Source organism: Semicossyphus pulcher, unplaced genomic scaffold (genome assembly GCF_022749685.1).
Source record: "Semicossyphus pulcher isolate SPU_LCO1_2020_fin unplaced genomic scaffold, fSemPul1.0.p SCAF_22, whole genome shotgun sequence".
Classification (NCBI taxonomy): Eukaryota; Metazoa; Chordata; class Actinopteri; order Labriformes; family Labridae; genus Semicossyphus; species Semicossyphus pulcher.
In genome coordinates this window covers 16886154-16913621 of record NW_027211696.1, presented here as the reverse complement: position 1 = coordinate 16913621, position 27468 = coordinate 16886154, and the positions used below count along the sequence as shown (strand labels likewise).

Sequence of the window (27468 nt, the reverse complement as noted above, 5' to 3'; positions counted from 1 at the left end):
TGGTTTGATACATTTATACTAAAAGATATGATTTTAATGTAAATTTGAATAAATTCATGTTGAAAAATATGAAAGTTTTGTGACTCATTTGTTGACCGTGTCGTCATGTTGTCTTCCCTTTACACTTCTGAGTGTATTTACATGAATTCAAACAATTGTTGATTGATACTTGATACTTTTTATCAAGTTTATTTATCGTCATGCATTCTTTTGCCGTCTGAGCAAAGAAAAAAAACACCTCGCACCTGGTCTGTCTTTAAGCTATAATAAAGAGGAGGTGTGGTAATTATTGCAGGAATGTCTATGCGATTGTACTCCCAGCAGCAGGTAGCATACTTATTCTTTTTGTAGTCTGTACATACCTGTGCCATAAAAAAAGTTTCCAGTACCATTATTATATAATATACAATATTTACAACTTCTTGTTTGTGTTTAAACTGAGTAAAGTTGGGAGGAGCAGTCTCAGGCTCTTTGTTTAAAAACCATTTAAACACACTTAAGGAACATTTCTTACACAAACATTGAAACTCTGATCGTGACAGGGCAAAAGAAGATACCTCTATTGCTGTTTCGTATCACCTGTTTTTGTTTGTCATGCATGCTTTAAGCTTACATGTGCAATCATCTATTATGATATTGTTATTATTATAATTATTATTCTTAGATCCAATACGTAAGGTGTGGAATTATAGGTGTGTGTACAATGTGAAAATAGAACTGACACTGACACGTCACTGTTACTTTAGACACCAATAATTGTGTGCAAATTGCTCCTTAAAATCACAAAAGTCTTGTTATAACCATTAGGGTCCATTGTCCAGAACATGACTCTCATTTAAAACAGGCTTTAAACCATTAAAAGAAGAAGCCTTGCTGAATAAGCCAATCGGCTTACAGGCTAATTCCACGCCTTTCCTGTGTTGTTGTTGTTCATTGTTTACCTGCTTTTTATTGCATGAAACTCATCGCTGAGGTATCAAGAAAATGTTTGTGAGAAACACTTTTGTTTGGAGCAACACTTTATGAATAGCATTTCAGTTCCACAAGACAATGAGAGAGACTTACTGCTCCGTGCACATGTATCAGGCCTTTATTTATGTCTAAGAAGCCCTCAGGCCTTCCACAATATGGTGCTTACACATTGCTAATATCATCTTGCAAAGCTGGAATAGTCAGAGAATGCATCCAACTGGAATTCATGCTCTTGAAAGGTTGAGGTTACAATACGACAAATGTATTTTTACCACAGGTACATGTGACTTACCAGCTCAGTACAAGTTCAAAATAAAGAAACTCAAAGTGAGTACTATAATCTGAACAGGTCCTTTTATATATAAATAATGAAGAAATAAGACACAGTAAGAACAACTTTTTTAGCGTTAATGGCAAAAGTTGCAGCAGAATGAAATCTTCATTTATCAGTCTACACAAAGTGCTCTAACTGAACACAAGCAGCGTGTTGCTGGTGTTTCACTTTTATTACAAGTTATGGGCTAACGACTCAGAGGCTTCACAGAACCTAAACACATTGGTATAAAAAAAATAGCTGATATTAACAGTAAGTTTGGATGTGTCCTCTGCAGATTGTGAAATCCCACCATTTATCATGTCCGTGTCCGCTTCCTTGACCAGGCGTGGTCACCACAAACGCATAGAATAAGGCCCGTTTCTGCTCCCCCCCAGTGCAGCTGTGGCGGGGTCATCAATAACTGTTAAAAAAAAGAGAGGGACAAATAAAACCTGTTGAACAATGTAAGAAAAACAACGCTGGTGCTGCACCCAATGAGCCTTACTCCATCAGGTCCCATCTATTTCTATTTCCGTACCTCAAAACTACCTGCAGCACATGTATTCCCAAATAAAAATAGTTTCTTTGTGACAAACACACCGCAACAAACATTCCAGTCTGCAGGCGCGACTCAAATCACACCTCCCTGACAGTTGAAGCTATTCAGTCATGCTCCGTGACAACCGCAGCCTGAGCGGTGAGGCTGCCAATTTCTTATCTCCTCATCTGTTGGTATGAGGATACGAGGCCTTTATTTACGAGAAGAAGCACACAATATTTTCCCCGTGACAAGTATATGAGTGTCCCATTATACTGGCTGTATTCAGCTTGAGGAGGAAATTTACTACATGTTTTGCTATTGTTTGATTGTTTGATTGTATGTTTACTCATCAAACTTGTTTACAACAGAACATTTCCTTTATTAGAAAGCATCTTGTATTAGAGCATATAATACATTTTAAAAGCCTTTGGAAATTTGGCTTGAAATAGCAAGAATGCATATAGGACATCAAAGTCTTGTTAAAGTCGAGGTGAAATGAAAAATGTCATTTTAATCCTTTTAGATCACATCCTCGGTAATATTGTGCATCTACTTGACAATATAGGCCAAAAAAAATACAGAAAATCTATTTCTTCGTATTCGTATATCAAAATCCGATCATTTTTTCTTCCTGTAAAAACAAAATCCTGTGTGCTTACGTAGGCTAGAACCAACCAATTTCAACCAATCAATCTGCAACATTTAGCCGCAGAGCACCAAGAACGCTCGGTCAGTTAGCTAGCTACTGCGCTGTGGAGAACGTCTGTCTACGCCCACTTCTCAATGATCAAATCAAATCCCTCTAATGATATGTCCCGCCTGCACGTCCTGTTTCACTCGGAAATACATCACGATACGGAAGCTAGATACTCTCGAAATGCCGTTTCAGCTCGACTGAAAGCATCCAAAAAAATTACCTTAGTTGTAGAATAGATAGATCAAAACAGCTATCTGCAATCACTTTCTATGTAACACAACTTCGTACACAACTACGGCACACGTGACAATTTGCATATTGCAGCGTTTAACAGTATGTGTGAATCGTCTGAGTTGAAATCAGAGTAGGTAGCTGAGAAGTGCTACCATCTTCAAACAGCTCATTAGAATTGTCACTGAATGCTACGTTAAAGAAAATGCCATGTCATCGATATAAAAGTTAGCAGTTTGCTAACTGCTAACTTTTATATCGATGACATGGCATTTGGGGAGTAATGGAATACGGCGTTACGTAATTAGGATGCAAAAAGTGTGTTCCGTTACAGTTACAGAAAAAAAAGGTAATTACAGACACATTTATTAAAAATGGGGATTACTATCAGGATTTCAATTTTAAAATACATTTTAAAATGAAGACGATATAATACCAAAGATGCTCTATAACATCTGGCATTTCTAAACCGTCCATCTGATTGTCTCTGATATGCCGTGCACCTGCGCGTGCACGTCACGACACACGTTACTGCGGTTGCCATGGCCCATGGTGAAACAAATGCTTTCACTGGGTGGAAATTTTGCCGTAACTTTGTCTTTAAAGGAGAAAAAACTTATGCCTTCTAGCTGTCATTATCCAAGGACTCGACATCTAATTTAAAAAAACATTTACAGGTAAGACCAACCGCTAACGTTAGCTGCACAGAATTCCAGTTAAAAATGTTCACTAACCTGTCGTCTGCTTCTTCTACTACTGAAAAATAGTTTATGACTCTGGTGATGGCTGCGGCCGGGATGGTGTGTGTAAAAAGGCAAGCCCCAGACTGGAATAAGTTTATGGCAGTTTACTTGAAGTTAAAGTGTGAAGTAGTGTGAATAACATACTTAACAAAGTACATTTTAATGCACATATTTACCGCTATTAATTTAAATTACAAAAGTATTGAAATGTCTTTTCTCTTGTCTTAATTTGGAGATTTAGGATTGAAGTCATCTAAAAGTGACTGACAGTAATCAGTCACGTAACTTTCACATTGTGATACTTGGATTAGGTTTCTAATTACATTTTTTAACAGGTAATTAGTAACTGTATCGGAACACATTTTTAAAGTAAATCCTCCCAGCCCTGGCTGTTAGCATACGTATTCAACACTAGCTGAAATGCCAAGTGCTTAACTTCCCCGCTGACGCCCAACACCCACAGCCAAAAAAAACAGATCATAAAAAGCCAGCGCTTAAACTCCAGTTGTAAAAAATAAACAACAGCAGTCAACACCTAAATCCCTGTTATCGTCAATACTTGAATGCCGTGCTGTTATTCGTATTATTGTATGATGGAATTTATTGCATAATTATTGCAATAAATACCGGAACATAAACCTGCCCACTTCAAACCCATTATTAGGAATCTTCACAGATGCTTAAATAACAATGTTACGACTTCAGATTGAAACAGAGAGTCTGACTCATAACTTGAACGCTGGAAACCACATTATTCACACATGAAGCTTTCAATGTGACACAAAGCCGCCATTGTGAAGCTGGTCCCAGTCACACATACATGAAAGACTTCGGTAGAACCTGTTCTCTGTCTATCTTTTGACCAAACTTGTGGCCTTCCTCTGTACACAAACCATGACTCTCCTGAACAATATGTGTAGCATTTGACACCCAGGTACATTGTATGCAGACTTAAACTTGTAACTTTGAGTGTTTGCTGTACTAAGAAGTATAAATAACTCCGAAAACAGTGTGTGTTTGCCGACATAGCCCTCAATGTAAGGAGCCATTATATGTTTGATTTGAAGAGGTGTTTATCTTGCTTAGCTGTGATGTCACCTGTTAGGGTCACGCCACCGCTGACCTCAGTATTGTGGGAGAACACTTTGTGACCTTCTGTTTCCCTTTGTTATTCTTTTTCCATGATGATAAATAAACTTACTGAACTGGCCGAACCCTAAAATGTAATTACAACTTTAAAAATCACGCGCCTGATTAGCTCCAGAGCACTAAGCTATAAATAATAAACCTCCCACCATAGTTGTGAAGTGATATGATTCTTTAAGGTTTACAAGATAGTAGCTGTCAGAAAATAATAAGCATTAACAGTCCTTGTATCTATCCCCTTTGTTGAGATACACTGAAGGCTGTTGTTAAAATGTGGACAGAAAGCTATGTGCTGCAAAATAAACATGGTTATCTTAAGTATGCAGGGTGCAATTTTTTCCTCGACTCAACACTTTTTGTTAGTGCAGGAGGGTCAAATTCAATCTCATTCTTGTTTGTCCGTTGAAAAGTTGGTGTTAATTTTCATACCTCGGAGTCAGCAGCGTGTTGTACTGCCTCTGGTTACAGTATAAGCCTTCTTGGACTGTCAGAACAAATATGTCTAATGTGTCATGTGAGCGTTAGCAGAGGATTTTTTATTTACAACCCCAGGGGGATAGAAATAATATTTCCAAGTATTTATACGGTCTGTTTTTTTGGGGGGGGCTTTTATGGCTTTATTAACAGAGAGGACAGTGGACAATGGATAGTGTCGGAAGCAGGGGAAGAGAGAGTGGGGGATGACATGGAGGACTAAAGTCTCTGTATATGGTCGCCGGTTTAACCGCTGAGTTAACTGCTGTTAACTGCTTTACACAGACTTTAAAGTTTCATATTTGATAATGCTAGCTGCATGTTGTTTCAAAATTACCCCGATAATATGTTGCATTGTGTTACAATAGTCTTTGTTTCTCCTTGTAAAAAAGGGCGTTCCTCAAGGTTCAGTCCTTGGACCACTGATATTTCCATTTAGAAAACCATAATATGTCTTCAATGCAAAACTGCAACATTCACCATTACTAACAGTGTTTTTGTGGCTGGCAGTGGCTATTTTCTATACAAAACCAATGCAGTTCACCGTTTTCAACGCTCAGTGTCCTCAGCGCATAAACACCTTTGGTGTCAGCTGTTTTTTGTTGCTGCGCTCACAGCACTCTCAGTTAAAAATAGTTCAACTTTTGGAACACAGCCACGCTTGTCAATGTGACTTCTCCCTCACCGACCAATCAGAATAAAGAAGGGGTGGGACTTACGATATCAACTTTGTCAACAACAACAGCAGAGTAGAAGCTAATCCTTTCGGTTTTTCGAGGGTACAATTTCTCCAGTGAGAAGCGCTCTGAAGTTGAGGTCTTGGTCGCTGCCAGCGCAAAAAACTGCGTAAATAGACACAGGCCATTATGCCGATGACACTGTCCTTTATTCTTGTGGAGATTCTATTCACACTCAATCTAAATGTACAGATAATTTAACCTCCTTCTAAATTATCTTTATAACTTGAAACTGTTCCTAAACTGTGCAAAGACAATATGGTTGTTGATTTTGAATGCAAGAATGCAATATTATAGATATCTAGTAATTGTAATGATAAAAACAGAGATTGTGCTCTAATTTTAGAAGTTATTTTAATGGGTATTATTCTAATGTGTTTATGAATCACGTTGGTAAAGTTTGTTCAGTTTTAAAATGTGAGAATATCCATTTAAAAGATATGGCCCCTTTAATTAACAAGAAAAACAATTCGTTGTAAATTAGGGTTCTCCCTCAATGTGTTCCTTGTATTTAATTAAATAACTGATGATGATGATATTAGCAAATTAATACAGAGGTAAAAATGTGAATGGAAGAGTGGAAGAAACTACCTTTCCTTGTAGTAGGAATAGAGCAAAGTGCGAATCTCAGCAGATAAATCTGGAACCACAAGACCCTCTCTGGGAGAGGAGGGTGTGACTGAAAAAGAAGAGGGGAAAAAAGAGAGTCAGGAAGAAGAGCTAAAAAAATCTTCCTTCAACTGCAAACACTTTGCCCCTGTTGATAAGGGATTAATAAGGGGGAATTCAGAGACACATTTTTGTTTCCGTTACAGTATTATTTTGTCCCTTTCTTCCTTCTGGGAGTTTTTATCTGTTAGCCTGTCTCAACCATCGGAATGCTCTTCAAAATGTTCTGAGCATGACTGATGTTTTTGTCAGGAGGTGTTAGAGATAATACTTCTATTCACGTCAACAGTCTGGGGCTTATGGCCCCATGTTGTCGTTGAGCAACATTATTTATCTCTTTAACATCTCTCTATTTACACAAACCGGTTTGACTACTTTGAGTTCAGCGTCACTCCGGCTTTTTGCAGACGAATACAAAGCATGTCTAAATGAGGGATTACATTGGTCCTCTCATTATATTGTAAGAATTTGTGGCATGGAGGGACATATATATAAGTGTAATTAGAGCATGACATTCTGATCCATCCACTGACGTGTCTGTTTGCAAGTTTTAGCTCCTTAAATTCAATTTTGTTTTATATGTGTGTTTCTGTCTGTCTGTCTGTCTGAAGCAGGCAGGAACCTCTGGGGCTAAAACATGAAGCAAACATGGAATGTGCCAAAAACTGCACTTCCTCGAGTGGCCACTTGAGGCTGTCAACATATTTACAGCCTGGTACAAAAAACTATTTTGGTCTCTATGACTCATTTCTCTATTCATAACAATTTTACTAAGGGACAGTTTTTATATTACTTATCAATGCATAAATAACCTATGCATAATGAGCGGCATGGATGCTTTGAGTGACAGGTGAGTGCTGCTAGCTGTCTGCAGCTTTTCCCCCACAGAAAAGATGGTTCTTTATAACTGTTCTGTCCCTTATTGTGGAATAATGTTGGGTTCAGCCAGAGCTTTTTTAAAGATAAAATCTCGAAGATCTCAGTTTTGTTGTCTTTGGCGACACCTGTGGCGGTAAACGGTAATTGTAGGAGCACACTTCCCAGATATCCAGACAGTGCTGCATGTGTGACGTCCACGGTTGAGCGTCGAATTTGTTTATTTTTCTTTGGATTTTCACTTATTTTTGAAGTTGTATCTGTAGTCATCCATCTTTTCTTTGTTTGTTCAGCCATAGTAGATTACTGTTTACTCGCAACACTTGCAGAGAGCGGAGAAGCGGCCGCTTAGCTCCGCCTACCCTCTCTGACAGACCAACCACTGCTGGGTGAAGGAAAGCGCGTCACTAAATGCGCGGCTGGGTGATTTTTTCTGCGAATGTCGCCACAGACACCCAGTCTGTAATACTGCAAATGCTACAGCTTTCATCAGTGGGCCATAGGCTCAATCACCATTGTGTTACCTCATTCAGCCATAGATAGAGACTTAACAGACATTTATTTAAATGAAAATCTTTGAGATTATTACTTTAAGCACAGTCAGAGAATATTTCCCTCCGGAGTGTGTGAAGACCAAAAACCGAGCTAAAAGAAAGGGAGTATTGGACTTATGCTTGTCCTGAACATGACTCCAAAGGTAACAGTTTGCTCGTAGGTTCGGGATATCAACTTAAAGGTTATTATAAGTCATGTTTACAGCTTGCTTTTGCTGGCCCAAAAAATCCGCTATTGCAGCTTTAATTTGTCAGTTATGAAGTTCAAGTGCTGATTGATTTACAAAGTAATGATTGTGACGTATTGCATTTCTCAAATGTAACTTTGACAGTTATTAAAGCCGTCTTCCTCTTTACTGTGATGGATTACACAACTGATGAAAGGTTCAGGAATCTGCTAATAGGTTTTAAAAAGTGCAAAAATGAAAACAAATAGAGTTTTAAACATTAATTTAAAAGCAGAACATTTTCTTCCAAAATGATGAGCAGTGATGTAAAATAGGGGACTGGAAGTAAAGCAGCAGAACAGCTGATAAAGTCCCGAGTGGCTCCTGCCTACCTATTTCATGGTATAGTGATCCCTGCTTCACTGTAATGGCTTTCCTTGATCTCGGCATTTCAATCTTCATGAGGTGATCGCAACACTGCTTCCACTGGCCTGCAACACACAGTATGAGCAGTTATTTTTTAAAGCACATGAATGGCAAAGCTATTATCAGCAATGAAAAGACATTCAACATGTGTTTCTAATAAGCTGTCAAGCTGTAGACGCGGCACGCTGGCAGTTTCTCAATACCTATGTAATGAACATGTGAGAATACATTCAACATAAAGATTCCATAAGAGTCATAGCACAAACCAGACAGACGTAGATGACGTCATTCTACCTTCTCATGTGTACTCGTGGTTAAACTGAGCCCAGAAATACACCCTTTAATTAAAGGTGAGTTGAAACTAAAGAGCGCTGTAAAGGGAACGGTAGTCTCTATTGTGTTAGATAAATAGTCCTGGCGATCCTTTACACAGAGAGGTGAGTAACATCAATGATTGACTTCCCAAGCATGTAATTTATAATGGAAACACGTTGATTGAAATATGTCTATTGTTAACGTGCCGTGTCGTTTTCCTTGTTCTTTGAAGTTCACATAAGGACGTACAGATTGTTTAATTCCACATGAGAATTATAGCTATGAGAACAGTTAAACCGTAAACAAAAGATTGCTGACAAACAAATACGCCCTCGTTTACATCTAGGAGTGGCTCGTAACTACATTAACGTAATCGCACGTTGTTGTGATAACAAGACACGTTCTGGAGTCGCTGCACCGGGAGAGCAAATAAAAAAAGGTTTGGAAACAAATTTTGCACCGAGAAAATGATTGCACATTGCTCCCTGCAAACACTCTCTTATTAAGGAAGATTAATTCCATATCTTGCTTTTTAGAAATGCACCGAGGCATAAAGAAGCTACAATAATTGCCCCGAGGTGCACAGTATCTAATTCATTTTGCATTAGCATACTGAGGAGCACACTTTGGTGCAGGTACCTACGAGACTTGAAGAAATTAATGAAAGATACTCAAACTTTTTCCAAGTCTGATAAGATGCAAAGCAGGAGCATGAACCTGTCTTCTCTCCTTCTTTCCCCCAAACTAAGGTTTGGAGTCGGGCTCCTACAAGAATGAAAGTAAATGTAGATGAAATAATGTATTAAACAATGGACAGGTTTACATTAGGAACATACACCCTCTCAACCTCCTATGAGCTTGAAACAAGGTTAAGCCAAAGACACAGAAGCCATAATTGAGCATTAAGGTATGTATGCATTACAAACTAATTATCTACAATTCTCCTGGATTAACCCACTTGGCTTGCTCCTGCGTACTTTCTTGTCAGACAACACTGAAACCGATGTCAAACGCATTCTTTCTGCCTATCATTAAGTTGTCTCCACAGCCTTTGTGAGTTCTTTTCAAAGGGACGACGTGTAAGAACAGCAGAACTCTGTAACCTCCATACCCGCTCATGCGAACACACAAAGCCTGGGCATTCATATATGCTCTGTGGTTTCATAATACTATCTGAGAACACTAGAATTGTGATTGGGACAAAGTGTTTTCTTTGAGTTCTTGCAAGGAATATATTGCATTACCGCGTAAAAGAAAGAAGTAAACAGGCAAGAAGTTCTGGTAACACTTTAGGGCCTGTGTCCACTAACACCGCTTTTTGCTGCTAGGTTACGCAAGTTGTCTGGCGGCACTTCCGCTTCCCTCGGTAGGGATCGTTTAGTCTGTTTTAAATCGCTCTGTGTGCTTCATATTTGCTTTTATTCAAAATCGTAATCGTAAAAACGATGAAAAGGAATCATGTCCTGGCGTTAGCAGCAGCTCTACACCCGGAAATTGTACCCATGAAAAAACGAAAAAGATACCCTTCTCCTCCGCCATTGCTGTTGACAAAGTTGATATCTGAAGTCCCGCCCCGTCTTTATTTTGATTGGTCGGTGATGGAGAAGTGACATTGAGTGAGGCGGTGTTTTCAAATGAGAGCACTGTGAGCGACAAAAAACAGCTGACACACAGAGGGTGTTTTTGCGATGAAAACACTGAACTGCATTGGTTTCGTACAAGCGCAAAAAATGCCCTTAGTGGACACAGGCCCTTACAGTAAGGGTACATGAATTGTCATGAATGTATACATGACTTGATGCATGAAAAAGCATAAATTCCTTCCATCGGGAATGTACAAGAATCTTCAGTATCTGGGTCGTGGTTTAGCTCACGCATCCCATATATGGAGGTGGCAGTCCTTGATGCAGCGGGCCAGTGTCGGCCCTTTGCCGCGCATCATCCCCCCTCTCTCTTCCCCTGTTCTCGACACTAACCACTGTCCTCTCTCTCTAATAAAGGCATAACAAGGCCAAAAACACAGTTCTTCTTCATGACTGCATCATATTTGCGGCACAAAGTCAGCCTTTCTGTCTAGTACAGACCAACTTCCAGCTTAGGAAAAGAAAATGTGGAGGTATCACGTAAGCACGAGCAACAAATTGATTTCACAAATTTGCAACCATTAACTATTCATCATTATTAAAGACCCGATAAAAACTTTATTTAAAGGGGCACCTTGACAATGACACTGGTGAATATTTTAGTTTCTTTTATGACAGAGTTAAATCCTAATGATTGAAATACCTTATTTGTTATTGAGTTAATGTATTGTTGTGCTTTTTCGTCTGGCAGGAATTACTGTTTAATCATATACATCCCTGATAGTTCATGAAGTACGACATGGATGAACTCGCCCATGACAGCTGGGATAGACTCCAGCCCTCCGCGACCCTGAGCAGAATAAGCGGTACGATGGATGATAATGGATAATAAGGGATGGATGGATGTAGAAGGAAAAAAAAAGTTTAAGACGTGCCCCTCTAATATTCTCATTTTAATGCGTCTCTTACTGACGCGTCCTTCACCTTCTACCCAAATTCTTATCCTCACAAATGTAAGCTACTGCACCCATTGTGACTCCGTTGTGATATAATAAGGTGGATCACTTTTGCAGCGTATTATTATCTGTAATCAGCCTGATGGTGATTGGGGCAATTTAAAAACTATGATAATGGCACCTGGGTACAGGACAAAACATGCCGCTGAACTGTGACTTACACACTGCCCCATTTATTGCTTAATCGCTGTATCACTATGCTGTATTTGACCTTCATAAAAATATTATAACTACTTTTATGTGTGTCAGTTAACTCTTCTCTTCCAGCTCTAAGGCACTAGCACCTTCAGCTCACTGTCTCATTGTTTGGTTTTTAAGGCTCAAAAATGGACCCTCCTGGTTTACTCTTTGGCATCTTTTTCATCATCACTAAATTATGAAGATAGTCGAGCAGCTTAAGAGCCAAATACTTAATTAGGGTTGTTGATGGAGACCAAAACCAAATCTAAAAGGAGGGTGAATATTAAACTTGTATTCCCCAGGTGCCCTGAAACTCAATTCCAAATTAATCTAATGACACCCTGTGTCTGTTTGATGTCTGAAAGGGCGACTGTAACCTAACATTTACAACGATCAGCCATAACATTATGACCACGGACAGGTGAAGTGAATAGCACTGATAATCTCGTTACAATGGCACCTGTTGGAGGGTGGGGTATGTTAGGCATCAAGTGGTACACCAGTGAACCGGTTGGTCCAGAATGGTTTGAGGAACAGGACGAGTTCCAGGCCTTGACTTGGCCTCCAAATTCCCCACATCTTAATCCAATGGGATCTGTGGGAAGTCCGATCCATGGAGGCCCAGCCTCGCAACTTACAGTTCTTAAAGGATCTGCTGCTAACGTCTTAATGCCAGATACCTCAGCACACCTTCAGAGGTCTAGTGGAGTCCATGCCTCGACGGGTCAGGGCTGCTTTGGTGGCAAAAGAGGACCTACACAATATTAGGCAGGTGGTCATAATGTTTTGGCTGATCGGTGTAAACTTGAAGATGATAACGTGTCAGTGTTTTGTTTATAGCTTGTTTCTGCTGCCCCCAGTGGCCAAAAATCTGCCATTGCAGACTGATCATTTCTGTCCAGAATCCCTGCCCATCTTCAATAAAAGAGTTTATCTATAGGCCCTGCTGCAACAAACACAACTGGTGTACAGTGTTCTTACATGGGAAGCCTGCTGGAGATCATATCAGTTACAAGCAGCCAAGATGTTGGGCATTTTGTTTTGTGTTATTTGAGGCAGTTCTTTAACAAAAGTTGATGTTGATCTGCCAGAGAGGGTAGGCGGAGCTAAGCGGCTGCTTTTCCGCTCTCTGCGAGCGTTGCGAGTAAACAGTAATCTACTATGGCTGAACAAACAAAGAAAAGATGGATGACTACAGATACAACTTCAAAAATAAGTGAAAATACAAAGAAAAAGAAACAAACTCGACGCTCAGATGAAGCAAACAGTCTGAAAAGGAAAGCGACCGTCAGCCAGGAAAATCAAGAGTTACAACCGGAGCCAACCGTGGACGTCACACATGCGACACTGTCTGGATATCTGGGAAGAGTGCTCCCACAATTACTGTTTATCACCATAGGTGGCGCAAGAGAGAACGAAACTGGGATCTTCGAGATTACCACTTTAGTTTACATGGAAATAAATGTACCAACAAAATACTAAAAAATAAATTGAGGCATTAAGTAATACACAAAATGATTCATAAATTGATATTTTAATGCACCACTGTATTTTTTACCTTTTTTATTTATGGCACTATTTATTTCATTTCCTGTTTAATTTCCTTTTTATTTATTTGATCTTTTATTCATTATTTAAATGTGTTTGTTTCTTAATTTAAAAATGTATTAATTATGAAATGTTTGTGTTTAAGCCCTAATTTATTGCTGGTTTATTTTCCAGTTGTATTCTCCCCTTTTTTATTTCCTCAAACGTATTCATCTCTCTCTTATTTTCTTTGTTCTTCATGATGTGAATGACGAGGCGTTGCTCTCTGTATCACCAGATGAGGAAGTAAAAACCAGTAATTCTCAGTCAGACACAAGAAGCTTTTTTTTCAGCTGGACTATTCATAACCCCCATGATGTCAGTCAGACACTACAAATATTTTCTTTGTGACACTCGATACATCGAATGACACACACATTTCAGTGATGCCATGAATGTGTCGTTGAAGAATGCCGTCCCGCAGGAATCAGCAGGTTTATCTGTCCGTTTGATAAACATCCCCTCTAACCATTTCCAGGCACACAGACTTGTTTGAGCTTGAATCAAGGCTGTAATTAAGTGTAGTTTGTTTCTCTCCTGTTCTTTCAGATAAAGCCAGGAGCCAAATAACACTCCATTATGTTTTGTAGATCCAAAAACAGTCGCTCACATGAAGAACTTGAATGACTACCTCAGGGTTTTATGCCGCTGCCACTCAGTCAAGCTGCAGCATAAGTAGGCCTACATTTAACAGTCATTCACAGGAGGGAAATAAACCAGAAAAAGTCTCTGCCCTCGCAGGAACACCACATTATTTTCACAAGTGCAAAAACAAATGTGTTCACACAAGAACTATAAAGGGAAAGCATGTCGTAGCAATGGGAAATTTATACTTTGCACATTGAAATGTGGTTTATGTTTAAAGACCATGTAAATCTGAATTTCTCTCATGGGCTCTGTTTGGCAACATGAGGAAATAAGGGCGTTTTTTTAAGAGTGCAAAGCATGTTATTGTCAGTAGAGCTATTTTTAGAGGTACATAAGGGTAAGAGCAGGAAGAGATTGTTCACTAATCGTTCAATCAAATGACATTTGAATTTGACCAATGACATTTGAATGACACAGATAACAAAGCATACATGATAGATTTAGAGATATCACATTCAGGAGAATGGATGCATGCAAAGTCACACTGACATAGACCTTAAAAATTCTCATCAGTTCCTCCTTGAGTCTATGCGGATATTTGTACCAAATTTGAAGGTAGTCCCTACAGGCGATCATGTGATATCGCTTTTACAAGAACAGGACGGAAAGACAAATGTAAGACAACCCAAAGCATCTCCTCCTCATTAAAAATACCAAACCTGCATAGGTCCCGCCCACTATGCAAATTTCAAACCGCCCCCTCCATCACGAAAACAAAACACGTCTCTGCCATCGTTGAAATGTAGTAATTAATAGTAGTAATGTTAACGTTAGCAGTCAGTAGTGAGTTTGCAAAAATGACGATGACGGTTATAGCTGGCTCGCACATTGCCGAAGTGGTTGCCATAGGTTACACAAAATGATATGCATAGCGTCACCCCGTCCATTAATGGGATTGGCTCCTTAGGTTTGTGAAGTCTCAAACCTATCAATCTGAAAACGTGTTGTTCAGCCTGTCCTTGGTACGCTGCAGGCCCAGCCATGGAGATGACTGCTGATGTTGTCCCTGATATGTCTTGTAGCTCATGACAAACACCACATGGAGATGTTTACAAGGTTAAACACTTGATTCTCACTGGAGGGGGTCTTTAATCCACACCCAAACCAAAAAAAACAATAACTGAAGGCGTCTCTGCTGGTTGCCAGTCAAGTCTCCAGAAAGCCACTTCTCCCAGCCAAGAAATAGTTTGACATATGACTATCCGTAGTAGCAAAAATAGTTGTATCTATCCTTCGGTTTTAGCATGGTATGATTAAACAACAGATTACATGGTAGTTAGAAAGCTGTAGAGGTGCTAGTAGGTAGATTTTTGGCGTTGGGCAGAGCCAAGCTCGCTGTTTCACCATTTGATAAAAATTGTAATACTGGCTGCCGACATGACAGTAATTTAGCTAATCAATGCTACTAAAATAACAATCTCGAAGAATTAAATTTCAGTACTCTTGAGCACCACCCACTGGTGATGATCAGCAATGACAAGAGAACTCTTCCCAATTTAACCAGACGTCTACGGCTGGCTCCCTTTGTCATGGTTCTAACTCTTGATTTTCCCCACTTATACTTCATCCGAGCATCGAATTTGTTTGTTTTTCTTTGATCTGTAGTCATCGATCTTTTCTGTGTTTGTTCAGCCATAGAAGATTACACTTTACTCACAATGCTTACAGAAAGCGGAAGTGCAGCCACTTAGCTCCGCCTACCCTGTCCGGCAGACCATCCACTGCTGACTGATGGAAAACGCGTCACTAACTGGGCACTGCTTGTGATTTTTTCCGCAAATGTAGCCACAGCTTAATCATTTGCAACACCATTGTGTTACCTCATTCGGTGATAGATAGAGACTTAACAGAGATTTATTTACACGAAAAAGTTTGAGATTGTTACTTTAATTAAACCTTTAAAAATAACCATGAATGCAAACTCCGCCCTAAAATCTAATAATATATATTTATTATAATTAATATATTTCAGTTTGTTTGAAATTAGTCCATGAAAGAAGACAACAACATGTGATGTGTGTTTGGGTTGGTTGTTCACATCCATGACCTGTGAAACTACTGCGTTGTGCCTAGAATGCGTGCTTTGGTGCCAGTGTGGCGTTGCTGTTGCCGTTGGCGTGTACACACCCTGTGCTTGCCAGTAAAACTAGGATTGGTTTGCCAAAGCCGTTTGGCAACTCCAAAGTATTGCTGCTGGCCCAAAGCACAAATTCACACCAAATACAATTAAAAGAAAAGTTAGACAAATATAGTCTCTAAAGCTTTTATGGTAGCTGGCATAGCAAGCTAGCGGGGTTAAAATATGCATTTTGTTCACTGAGGTCTTACTCATGTTAAAGACGTGCAGCCAGAGGGCCTCGGTCCAGCGCTGCGTGTCTTCAGGTGCGTGCGTGGCCAGCGTGAATGTGACATCCTCTCCTTCATGCTCTGTACTGATGTAAATACTCTGGCAGTGGTCAGTGTCTGTCTCTGATATACAGACGAGGGTATCCTGACAGAAACACACACACAAACAAAATCATTACACATCACAGATCGTCAGGTTTCGCTTGAACTCACATGGCAAAGTACCAAAGGAGTGTTTTGTGGGAAACATTCACAAAGATAACACATCGCAGTAAGCCACAGAGCTATGGTTGGCTATGAATAGCTGTCATATTGATCGACAAATTAAGGCAACGGTTTAACAGCAGTTTGACAGAAGCTCACAGTTAATCTGCCACCAAACAAAAAACTTCCTTATACAAATGTTTCAGCAGTAGGAGAAGGTTTGAATATGACCCAAAATAACTTTTTAACTTATTTTGATGTATTAACTATCTCATATACCATTAGGTTATCTAATCCAAGGGTTCCCAACCTTTCTGACTACACCGACCAGACCGGACCAGATATTAGCAATAATATTTTTTTTGACGGACCGGGGGGTTCGACACGCATGCGCATAAATCACGGGCACACGCACGGAAATACAGACAGATCGTATCTGTATTTATTCAGTGACGAGACGAGAGGGACGGCGCGATCCATAGTGTGATCCAGTTTATGTGAATTTATAATGTGATCCAGCAGTGAGCAGTTTATCATGCAGCGCAGTGACTGATCTGTGTGTGTCTCAGGCTCTGCCCCCTGATCCACGCGGAGTTATCATGCCGCGCGGTGAGCAGATATGACGCAGACCTGTGTGTGTTTTGATGCTCATACCTGAATCAATAACGTTGCGATTCGTCCGTATTTCTGCGCACAGTTAAAGTATAAACTTCGTCTCCACAGGCTGTCATATGCCCATATGCTGTGTAGTTCATGTATTTCACTGTTAAACACAGAGCTTTAGAGGGGCATTAGGCGTGTTGTTCGAAGTTTCATGTGATGTGAAGCCAGGGTTGCCAGGTTCGCGGTTTTTCCAGCTGAATTGGGCGACTTTTGAAGTATCTTTAGAGGCGCGAGGCCCTGTGCGGACCGGGGGTTGGGAACCCCTGATCCATAGGGTCTCCAATGAAGGGGTCAGGCCTCTTCAATAAAGTCACCCTAAGTCAAAGGTGTCGTCAGAGATTAATAGAATAAATTCACAAATCTGTATTCATATTTTAGCTTTTTTTAAAGACTATATTTTCTCTTACATAGTTATAGAGACTGCTAACAACATACATGTATGAGACATGTGACAAGAGGCACCAAGTACAAAGCTTAGACCCCTGGTTTAATATATATAACAATGTTTAAAGCTCCTGTGAGGAGTTTTTAGGTGGTTATGAAACAGACTGGAATTAACACAGATGCTAATATGAGCTAAAAAAGCAAACAAGACCATCAGCAACAAGATTGATTTTATCTTTATGGTTATTTTTAATGTTCCACTTGGTCCAAAGGGGTCACCAAAATCAACGCAACCCAAAAGTTCCTCATAGGAGCTTTAAGCTTATTCAATGAAGACATGCTTTATTAATGTGTCACTCTGTTAGTACAAACATTCCACACACACATAGGCCCGAAATACACACACACACAAACAGATGTTTGATATGGACAGTGTTGCCAGATTGGGCGGGCTTCTTTTGATCACCATGGGCTGGGGAAAAAAGCGATGGGCTGGTAGATTAATTTTGGGCTGCTTCTGTCAACAGTTGGCGGGGTTTTGAACACCAAACAAGCCGTCATTTTATGGTCAGAAACAAAGATTTCATGGTTTCCAATCGCTCATTGTTTACCCATTTTATTGACATGAGTTGTATTTAATCCTATGCATAAAGGGTGAGGGTTAGATTCTGATTTTATCAATTAATAAATGCTTAAATAATGCCTTATTTTTTATATTTTTGGTGTATTCAAAGGCATATTGTTTATATTTTTTTATTATTTACGCTTGATTTTGGCAGTTTCATTCCTCCATAATCCTATAAATGAATAAGTTGGACTTTGGTGTTTTGGTGTCACATTTCATGGCAGTGTTTGATCACTTTTTTGTGGTTTCGCCAACGCCAGTTTGTGTATTTGGTTGTCTTGCGATATCTACATTTTATCTTTGCCTGATGCAGATATGAACCCTTGAGTGCTGACGGCCTGTTTTCTATACGTATGCAATGGTTTCACGGTTTTACATGGGTTTCTAGCAAGGTTATGATTTGGGCTGGTTTTTATTGAATTGGGCTGGAAACTGTCAATCTAATCTGGCAACACTGGATATGGACATGCATTAATGGAGAGATGTCAGAGTGGAGGGGCTGCACATGGACATGCACCCCGAGCAGTTGCCCAGGAAAGGAACAGCTACCAGCCCAAATTCCATGGTAGGTCAGTACCGGGGCTCCCAAACCCTAACCGTAACCCAAGCCAAGTCTCTACAGACTGAGCTACCGTCTACACCAGTGGTCCCCAACCTTTCTTCCTTGGAGCCCTCTCTTGTGTGTAAGAAAGGCTGAGCCCACACACACGGAAACCAAAACAATTAAGTGATTAATTGCAAATCTTTATCGGCAAAAATTAAAAGTTAATATAATAAACACGTAAAATATGTGTGCATACGTGTGTATGTATGTATGAATATATTTTTTTTAATTGTTGAACAGACTTTTGATTATGAAGTGTTTTTTTAATGATTTTATTTAACATGCGCAAATCTAATCTTGACGATCTCAGCGCAGACAAAGCCTCGCGCACCCCCAGTGATCCTCCCTAAGGGGGGCCCGAACCCCAGGTTGGAAACCACTGTTGTAGTGTGTGCATGTTCGAGATGAGGGAGAAGAACATCTGTGAAGTTTCTCCTTATTTTGCATTGCATTCAAATATGCAATTAGGGTTTAAAAGCTCAGCTTTATGTCCTGGCTTCGGAGTGGACTGAATCAGGGATAAATCGACCAAAACTACAGCAATACGCGCCTTGCCTAAAGCGCTTATAAGGACGTAAATCATATTTTTCTTTCTTAAAATGAAAATGTATCAGTGTGGACGCCTGAGCTAACCTCTTCACCTAATATAGGTGAACCGCAGACCACAGGTTGGGAACCCCAATGTTTTGATGTAAGATCTTACTTTGAAAAGAACCTTGTTACTATAGCTGTCAGAAAAATGTAATGCAGTAATTATAAAGTAGAATAAAAAGAAAACATTCAAGTACCTCTGAAAAGAAGCCCTGGTAACGTACTATATTACTTTCCAAGACTGTATTTGCACTATTGATGTGTTTTGTGAAGAATTGAGTTTGTGTTTAACTGTCATCTTTAAATTAAAGACTATTTAATATGCTTAACAGAGTTAGACAAAGTCAGGTGAAAGTGCATCAAATGTTTCAATCTTCAGATGCTCCGTTTTACAACAGGTGTCCTCCCCAAGGAAATGCTTCATTAAATCACCAGTGCACTCTGGTGGCCTCGGCTTGTTATTGTAATCAGCGTGGACAAAAACCCTAAATGAATCCATCTATTTATTCATGAGGCTCTGTTCATTACCACCAACCTTTTTGATGGAGATAACAAATAATGGCTCGTCCTCAGACTCCAGGTCCTCTTCACTCTGATAGCCGAGCAGACTTTGGCCCCTGAGGACGCCGTAGACATTTTCCCAGCAATTAAGCTCCTCTTCAAGCTGAATGAGAGCGGGGAGGAAGAGTGATTCAGGGAATGATAATGTGATTCAAAAAATGTCATGGCAAGGAAATGTTTGAAAATCTGGTCACCTTAACCCTGAGTGGGCCGCTCATGACGGGCTGACTCATGCAGTTGGGCTGAGCAGTGAGGCGGCAGCACATGTTGCCATACAGAGGCAACCAGAAGGGATTATCCTCTGGGAAAACAGAGATTAGGGATTTAATTTCAGGAGGAGAAGAGGGGAGAAACAAATCATTTTAATTAAAGACAGAAGAGGACTCACCTGTTGCTGCGATTGACAGATCATGTGTCTTGAAACCTTCCTTGATGTGTTCGATTCTCAGCGTTGTGTAAGCCAGCAGGTTATACTTTGGCCCCCTTCGAACAGAACATTTGTTTAGATTAATCCTCATATATTTCTCTGTTGTGTGTTTCAGGGAGAATTGTCATCCTTACAGTCTAGACATGTTTGGAGAAAGAGGCGGCGACACACTTCCAGGTCCTGCAAAACCTCCACTTAACACGGATCCACAAACGGCTGCAGACTCCAACGCGGCACGGATCTTTTTCCCAGAGGAGCATCCCAGGGAGCCCCCCAGGTAGCTCCCTCTCCTGGGTCCTAAAGACCCTGGGGAGAAGTCCTCCACCGCACTGCTGCTGTAGATCTCGACGCGAAGCTGAAAGCCTGGACCAACCTCCTTGCTGCTTGGACACACACAGAAACATGTCAAGGATGTATAAAAGTCTTTGAGGAAGGACTACACCAAAACTGAACCGTTAAAAAGCTGTTACTTACAATACGATGGTGTCTTCAAAGCAGATGTCAGTTAAGGTCCTGTCTACCATCACCATATCAGTGTCATGGATCTCTGTGCCACAGTGAAGCAGGCAGAATACAGCACAGCGATGGAGCTCTGCAAGTCAAAATAACTTTTATTTTAAAGGTCTTATATTTCTTGTATTTCCCTTTAATGACATCTTGCATGAGACTAATGAGATAATTATGATGGTGAGGTTAAAGAGGTTTCCATTAATTCAGACTCTCTCTTTTTATGATGTTTTAATCCATTAAATCTCAATGGAGACCATTCTGACTCACCTCCTTTGTTTTTGAAGTACTCTGAGTCTTTCCACATCAGTGGGATTCGCAGGTCTACAGAGTGCAAATACAAAAGTTAGAAAATAAAAGAAAGGGTCGAGTACTTGAACTTTCAATGAAATCTTTTCACTCTGTTTTTATAACCATGCTACACACACACACACGAAGGCACGAAATACAGACATGCACTAACATCTATGGAGAGATGTCAGAGTGAGGGGGCTGCACATGGACATGCGCCCCAGGCAGTATCCGATGCCCTCCTCAAGGACACCGCGGCAGAGCCCGGTTCCTGGCACCGGCCCTAATTTCATGCTTGGTCCATACCGGGACTTGATCCAGCCACCCTCTGCCTCCCAAGCCGAGTCCCTACACACTGAGCTACCACCTACACCATTAATTAGCGGTAAGAATCTTGTCAACACTCACCTGAAAGGGCTACCTTCCCCAAACATGGCACTACGTCTTCAGATGGCCTGCAGTTAAACAAATAGATCATCTATTCATCGGTGCACTCATTCATGCAGACATGCAGCACAGTAACAGTAACAGGAACACTTCAAAGAAGAACAGCACAAATCACAGCTTCAAGAAGAAATCTATATATATACTATATATATACTTGCATCATATTGTATTATATTGGTGTCCATTCTATTGTCCTGTCCTATTCTAGTACATTCTGTATGCATATGTGTAATGTTACCTACACACAATACAACTGACCAATACCCACACATCCAACAAAAAAATAATGCTCTTTTTTGAGAGACTCCAAGCACTTAAAAAGTGTGCAAGTCTGCCCTCTAGTGGCTTGTAAGAGGCATGGCAATTACACATAAAAAAACCTTCACTTGCTTCCAATCTAACATTCCTTTAAATCTCTCTCCCCTGAGAATAAGTCTTTTCACCCATACAGACAATATATTCTTGCACTGTGTCTGACCTGCGTTCCGCTCTGTGCAGGATTTGAGCCTTCCTCATCCCCTGTAGTTGGCTGAGCAAGGCCAGAATGCGGGCATTGCAGGTGAGCAGGCTCTTGGAGGCCTCCAGGGCCTGCTCTCTCCTGGAACAATGCCCCAGCAGCTTACTGGCCCCCTCCCGCATTCTCACCTCCTTCTCAATCTGCTTCAGCACCACTTCATCCTGTCCGAGATTAGAGGAACAAAGAACATTCTTTTAATTAAGAGTACCAATATTCATAATCTTTACAGTAAAACAGAAGGAGAGATAAGCAGCTTAGAGTGCCCGGAGGCTAGTACAGAGAATTATGTGACTTTCAGGAACCAAAGAGTCAAACATTCAAAGCATGAGAAGGCTGCATTATTAGTCACACTGTTGGTATGTCGGTCAACCCGCAACCGATCCACACAGAAATATTTCAACAACTAACAAATTAAACTCTGTATGTGCGTTCATGGTACCCAGTGGATGAAACCTACAGACATTAATGATCCCAGGAATGTTCATCAGCACCACCACGAGGTTGGTCAACAACTATTTGATGGATTGCCATGCAATTTGGTATAGCTCTTTTACGGTCCCCAGATGTTAAATCCTAATTACTTCCACATATTTTTCAGTTAGCATTACTGTGCATTCATGGTTCCAAGACGATGGGTTCCTACAGATTGATCCCCCGACCTTTCCCCCTGAGGTCAACGTGGTTTGGAGTAAACACGCTTGGAAACGATCGGATGGATTGCCATGAAATTGGGGACAGATGATCCTGGTCCCCAGAGGATGAATGCTTGTAACTTTAGTGATCCTCTGACTTTCATCTGGTTGAACCACCAAGTCCAAATTTGTATTAATCCAGTGAAATAACTCAACATCTTGCAGGTACATTGGCACTAAATTAAGCTCATTCTTGGTTCCCTGATAATGTATCCTAAAGATTGACCCCCTGACCTTTTTCTCTGACACTATTTATGGATTGCCTTGACATTTGAAACAGATATTCTTGGTCCCCAGAGGATGAGTCCTAATCTAGAACACCAGCAGATCCAAATTTTCACTCATACAGTGAGCTCAACATCAACCAGACCTAGACAACTATTGGTTGGATTGCCATAAAATTTGGTACAGACATTCTTGCTCTCTTGAGGATGAACACTAATTAACTCCAGTGATGGTGGTACAGTGGTTAGCGCTGTGTAGAGTTTGCATGTTCTCCCCGTGCATGTGGTACTCCAGTTTCCTCCCATAGTCCAAAGACATACTTGTGAGGTTCATCGGTGACTCTAAATCGCCCTATGTGCCAGCCCTGTGATTGACTGGCATTCAGTCCTGGGTGTTCCCCGACTCTCGCCCAATGCTTGGATTGGCTCCAGCCCCCCCTGCGACCATGAACAGGATAAGTGGTGTAGATAACGGATGGATGGACTTGGAATTTAGCACAACCAGCAGGACTAAATCTCCAGTCATTCAGTGAAATAGCTCGACATCTCCCAGATGGATTGCCACTTTCCTTGGTCCCCAGAGGATATGGGATGGATTGCCACTAAATTTTGCTCTTTCATCTGGGCGGCCAGGTGGCTTAGTCTCTCCTCCCTGTATTTCCTGTATTTTCTTCAGCTGTCAGTGCAGCCTAATGTAGCCTAATGTAGCCTTTAGCAAGCTGTAGACTTTTAATCTTGTTGTCATAGTGTGAGGGAGTGTGATAAGTAATTCCTATTTCCAGTTGATGAAGATATACAGTAATAAAAGTGACTACAGTTTTACATCAGGTGAGAGTCACTATCATCAGCCGTGTGACTTTTAATCACAGTTGATCCTTCCACTTAAAACACCCTGACCGAGGCCTGTTACATAAGAGCCCAATCCTCACGAGGTGGCAATGTTAAATTAGTGCATCAGACTAATCCTTGGATAAAGTCCAGCTAAGAGTCATAAGAACTGTCAGATGTCTGAAGTGATCCCAGGTGAGTTGGTTTGATCTCAAAGCGATGACGGGGTGCGTGTTGTCAGATGTTTAACTCCTCCACGTTGGACAATGTGACCTTTGATTTTGTCTGTAAAAATAGTGTTTGGTATTCTTGGATGGATAAATAAACAACACCGTGTATGGAGCAAAGAAAACAACTATTCCAAAGTCTTCATGCAGTAGATTAATTGTTGGAATTCCCTATTGATAATCCACTTAGTAGCTTTTTCCTTAATTGGCTATAAATAGGAGCGGCTGACGTCAAGAGTGCTGTTTTTTTCCCCCCATTCTTTGGACTTTATTATGTATCGGCATGGTGATCAAGAACTTTTAATATAAATTAATACATATCAAGAGAAAATAATTATAATATTAAGAAATATATTTTTTCATAAAGCACCTTTCAAAATAAAGTTACAGGGTGCCATACAATAATCCAATTTACAACAATAAAAATAATAATAGTATTAATATTGATAATAATATCCATGTATAGATGATTTTTCTATATTATCTTATATTGCTATATTGTGGCTCTCTAAATGGACCTTTTTTTTTTTTACTTAATACACATCAGGCGACTGTTATATAAAACGTACACTTCAATGTGTTGTTCCGTATGTTATATAACATTTTTACAATGTTTCACAATGGGCGCCATTACATCGGCTTACGTGTTGGTAAATGTCACGTTTACATGCCATACATGTTCGGGAAAGAACAGCTTAGGGATCAGAGGTTTCTTGCTCAATTCAGTCAAGTTTTCTGAGCATAAGCTCTGTTGATATAACGCGCTTTTGTTCTTAATTGAGCCCAAAAAATACAGAACCTCGAGTTCATTCAGCTTCTAAACTGGTTTGTGCCATAATATTACAACAGCTTTGAAACAGGATGAAAGGCTCACTAGAATTCATGGTAATGCGGTTTAATTGATATCCACAATGTTTGTTTTGTTTTTGTAAAGAAACACAGTATGTGGATTAAAAGGGCCGCCTGTAACAAACTAGTGCAACACTCTAAAGATTTGATAAAAAGTTATCTTGGATGTGAAGTGAGGATTACTTGTAATTTTTTTAAGGTTATGTTCTGTGCGTACTTTCAACCCTAACCCTTCTGACTGGTTTACTGCAGAGCCAAGCGTTATACTTTCTGTCATCTTTCAAAGGTATTATCCCAATTTTTTATGACTTTGCCAATCAGGTGTTTATTTTTCTGTAAATGTTCTGTAAATGTTTTTTAAAAAATACTTATCTGTTTGGGTCCTGTGTGACAACAGTAAAATAATCCCATTTCAGCCTTCTAGCATTTTTTCATAGATGGAACTATTTAGTGACTACTTAATGTTTCCAGTGGGTCTTAATTCAAAGTATCACGCACTATCAGGACGGTAAGAGCACTCAGTCATTTCAAAGGAGATAGATATAGATGCAGCAGACACACATGTCCAATATTTCACACAATGTTGTTTCATGCGATATGCAAATTAACTTAAGGGTATTTTTTTCCAAGTCACATTAAATACAAAACTTAAACTGATTTGAGATGCAATATGTTTTGCAAGAAGTTTTTGTCCCTAAGACACAAGCTTGTAGTTCTGGTATGTTAAAAACATTGGTAAGATGAGGGTCAATAGTAACATAGAACATGTATTAATGGTGTAAGTGTTGTAAGCACAAAATGTAATTGTTCCAAGTCTAGAACTGTCAAGACTTGTGTTTGTTTTCTGACATGTAAACAAACAATGAGCTCTGTTTTCTATGACCATATTTAGACCTTAAATGTAAAAACAACAAAACATAATAACAAACATAATCAAAACTTAAACATACATTCCTGTGCTGAACAACAACATCAACACCTGTAAGAATGATTCGTAAATGCCAAACAAACACTGACCTGGACGTTATTACTCATGTTGCTTCTCTGCTGTGCCTCCGAGGTCTGCTGCGGTCTCAGTGCTGTCAGCAGGTAGTGCAGTGAGCGGACTGACTAATCTCACAGCTGAGTGAAAGAGTGTTCAGAGAGGACAGAGCAATTAGTTACTCAACAGAGAGATCAAAACAGTCTTAAGCGTCACTACAAGAGGTTGCAGCAGGAGAGATTAGAGGATTCTTAAACCTTGCAGCCCTTTATTCCCTCTGCTTTATCACATACAACAATCAGTGCATAAATACACAGTGGATATTTACAGGATCTTTAACATGTATTAAGGCAAATACGTAAAATAAAGAAGAGTACTTAATGTAAAAAGTAATTACTAGTTCGTTGTGAGACTTTTAATAAACTTTCAACTCAACAAAAAGAGATATGTTTCGCAGTAATAAGCAACAAAAAATATATTAAAGGTACTTCTAATCAATTCCATTATTAAGTAGGTAAAGGTGGGTGACTAATTATGATGAACACATTGCAAATTGCAGATCTGCAACAAACAAAGATTTTCGAAGATTTTATCATTATGTTTCCTTTTGGTGACTGAGTCAGATGTCACAATGAGGTCAGCACTTTTGGTAATGTAAATGAATAATTGGATTAAATTATTGTGCACATATTTCAGTATAGGCTTTATTAGAAAACAGCATTGACATCATTTTATGTCAAAAATATGCATCAGAGTCCGAAATTGCACAACATCCATAATGGCTGAAGGCTACAATCGGTATGAAAATAACATCATACCATTAGTTTGACAGAAAAAAAAAGTGACGATACATTGTTTGTATGAAAACCGATTAATTAATCAAATTATTTTTTATATGGCACCTAACCCCCGCAAAAGTTTAGTTACTGTTTGCTAATTGGTTTCATCTGGCTTCGAAATTGGGTATAATATAAATATAAAATATATAAAAATATAATATAATATAAATTTGACTTAATGGAGCATTTTCTAAAAATGTCACCTAGAAGAAGCATATTTAAGGTGAACCGAAGCGGTCCGAGCATCGAACCTTGTGGAACCCCGTGACTAACTTTGGGGTGCACAGGGGAATCAAGGTAAACGTGCACAAACTGAGATAGCTCTCATAAATAGGATTTGAACCAGCTTAATGCTGTTCCTTTAATGCCCATTAATTCTTCCAGACTCTGTTAACAGGATGTGACAGGCACTTGTGTCAAATGTCACACTGAGATCTCAGCAGTAAGAAGATCATTTGTAGCTTTAACCAGTCTCTTAAATGTCATGAAAATTCTACTTGGATAAGAAAAACATTTACAACATGGAAACTGTCTCAAAAGTGGTTTTCAGTCATGGAGTGGAAGGAATATTTTTCATTCAGGGGGTTAGGGAAGTATTCAAGGATTATGGAAAAGCTAAAGTTGTGTGTGTTTTTTTCAACATTCTTCTTTATATATCATTGGTAATAACTTATGTAAAGATGGAATGGTAGTAAGATAGTATACAGAGGCTCAAAGTGGGGCTAGATGAATAAAAAAATATGCACATGTTGTACTGTCTGCATTAATGATGGATCAAATCA

The 27468-nt window shown here is 39.7% G+C and overlaps 1 protein-coding gene across 1 annotated transcript; it reads right to left on the bottom strand.

The window, feature by feature from the left end:
• Window positions 1-6444: 6444 nt before the first annotated feature.
• LOC138602406 (rhotekin-like) lies at window positions 6445-25900 on the bottom strand. The gene is made up of 12 exons (XM_069673881.1): window positions 25883-25900; window positions 22007-22206; window positions 21490-21536; window positions 21061-21114; window positions 20758-20875; window positions 20418-20663; window positions 20245-20339; window positions 20051-20157; window positions 19831-19959; window positions 16207-16369; window positions 8516-8614; window positions 6445-6536 (listed from the first exon to the last, which is right to left on the bottom strand). The coding sequence occupies exons 1-12, from the start codon at window positions 25898-25900 to the stop codon at window positions 6445-6447; spliced, it is 1368 nt and encodes a 455-aa protein (XP_069529982.1).
• Window positions 25901-27468: the final 1568 nt, after the last annotated feature.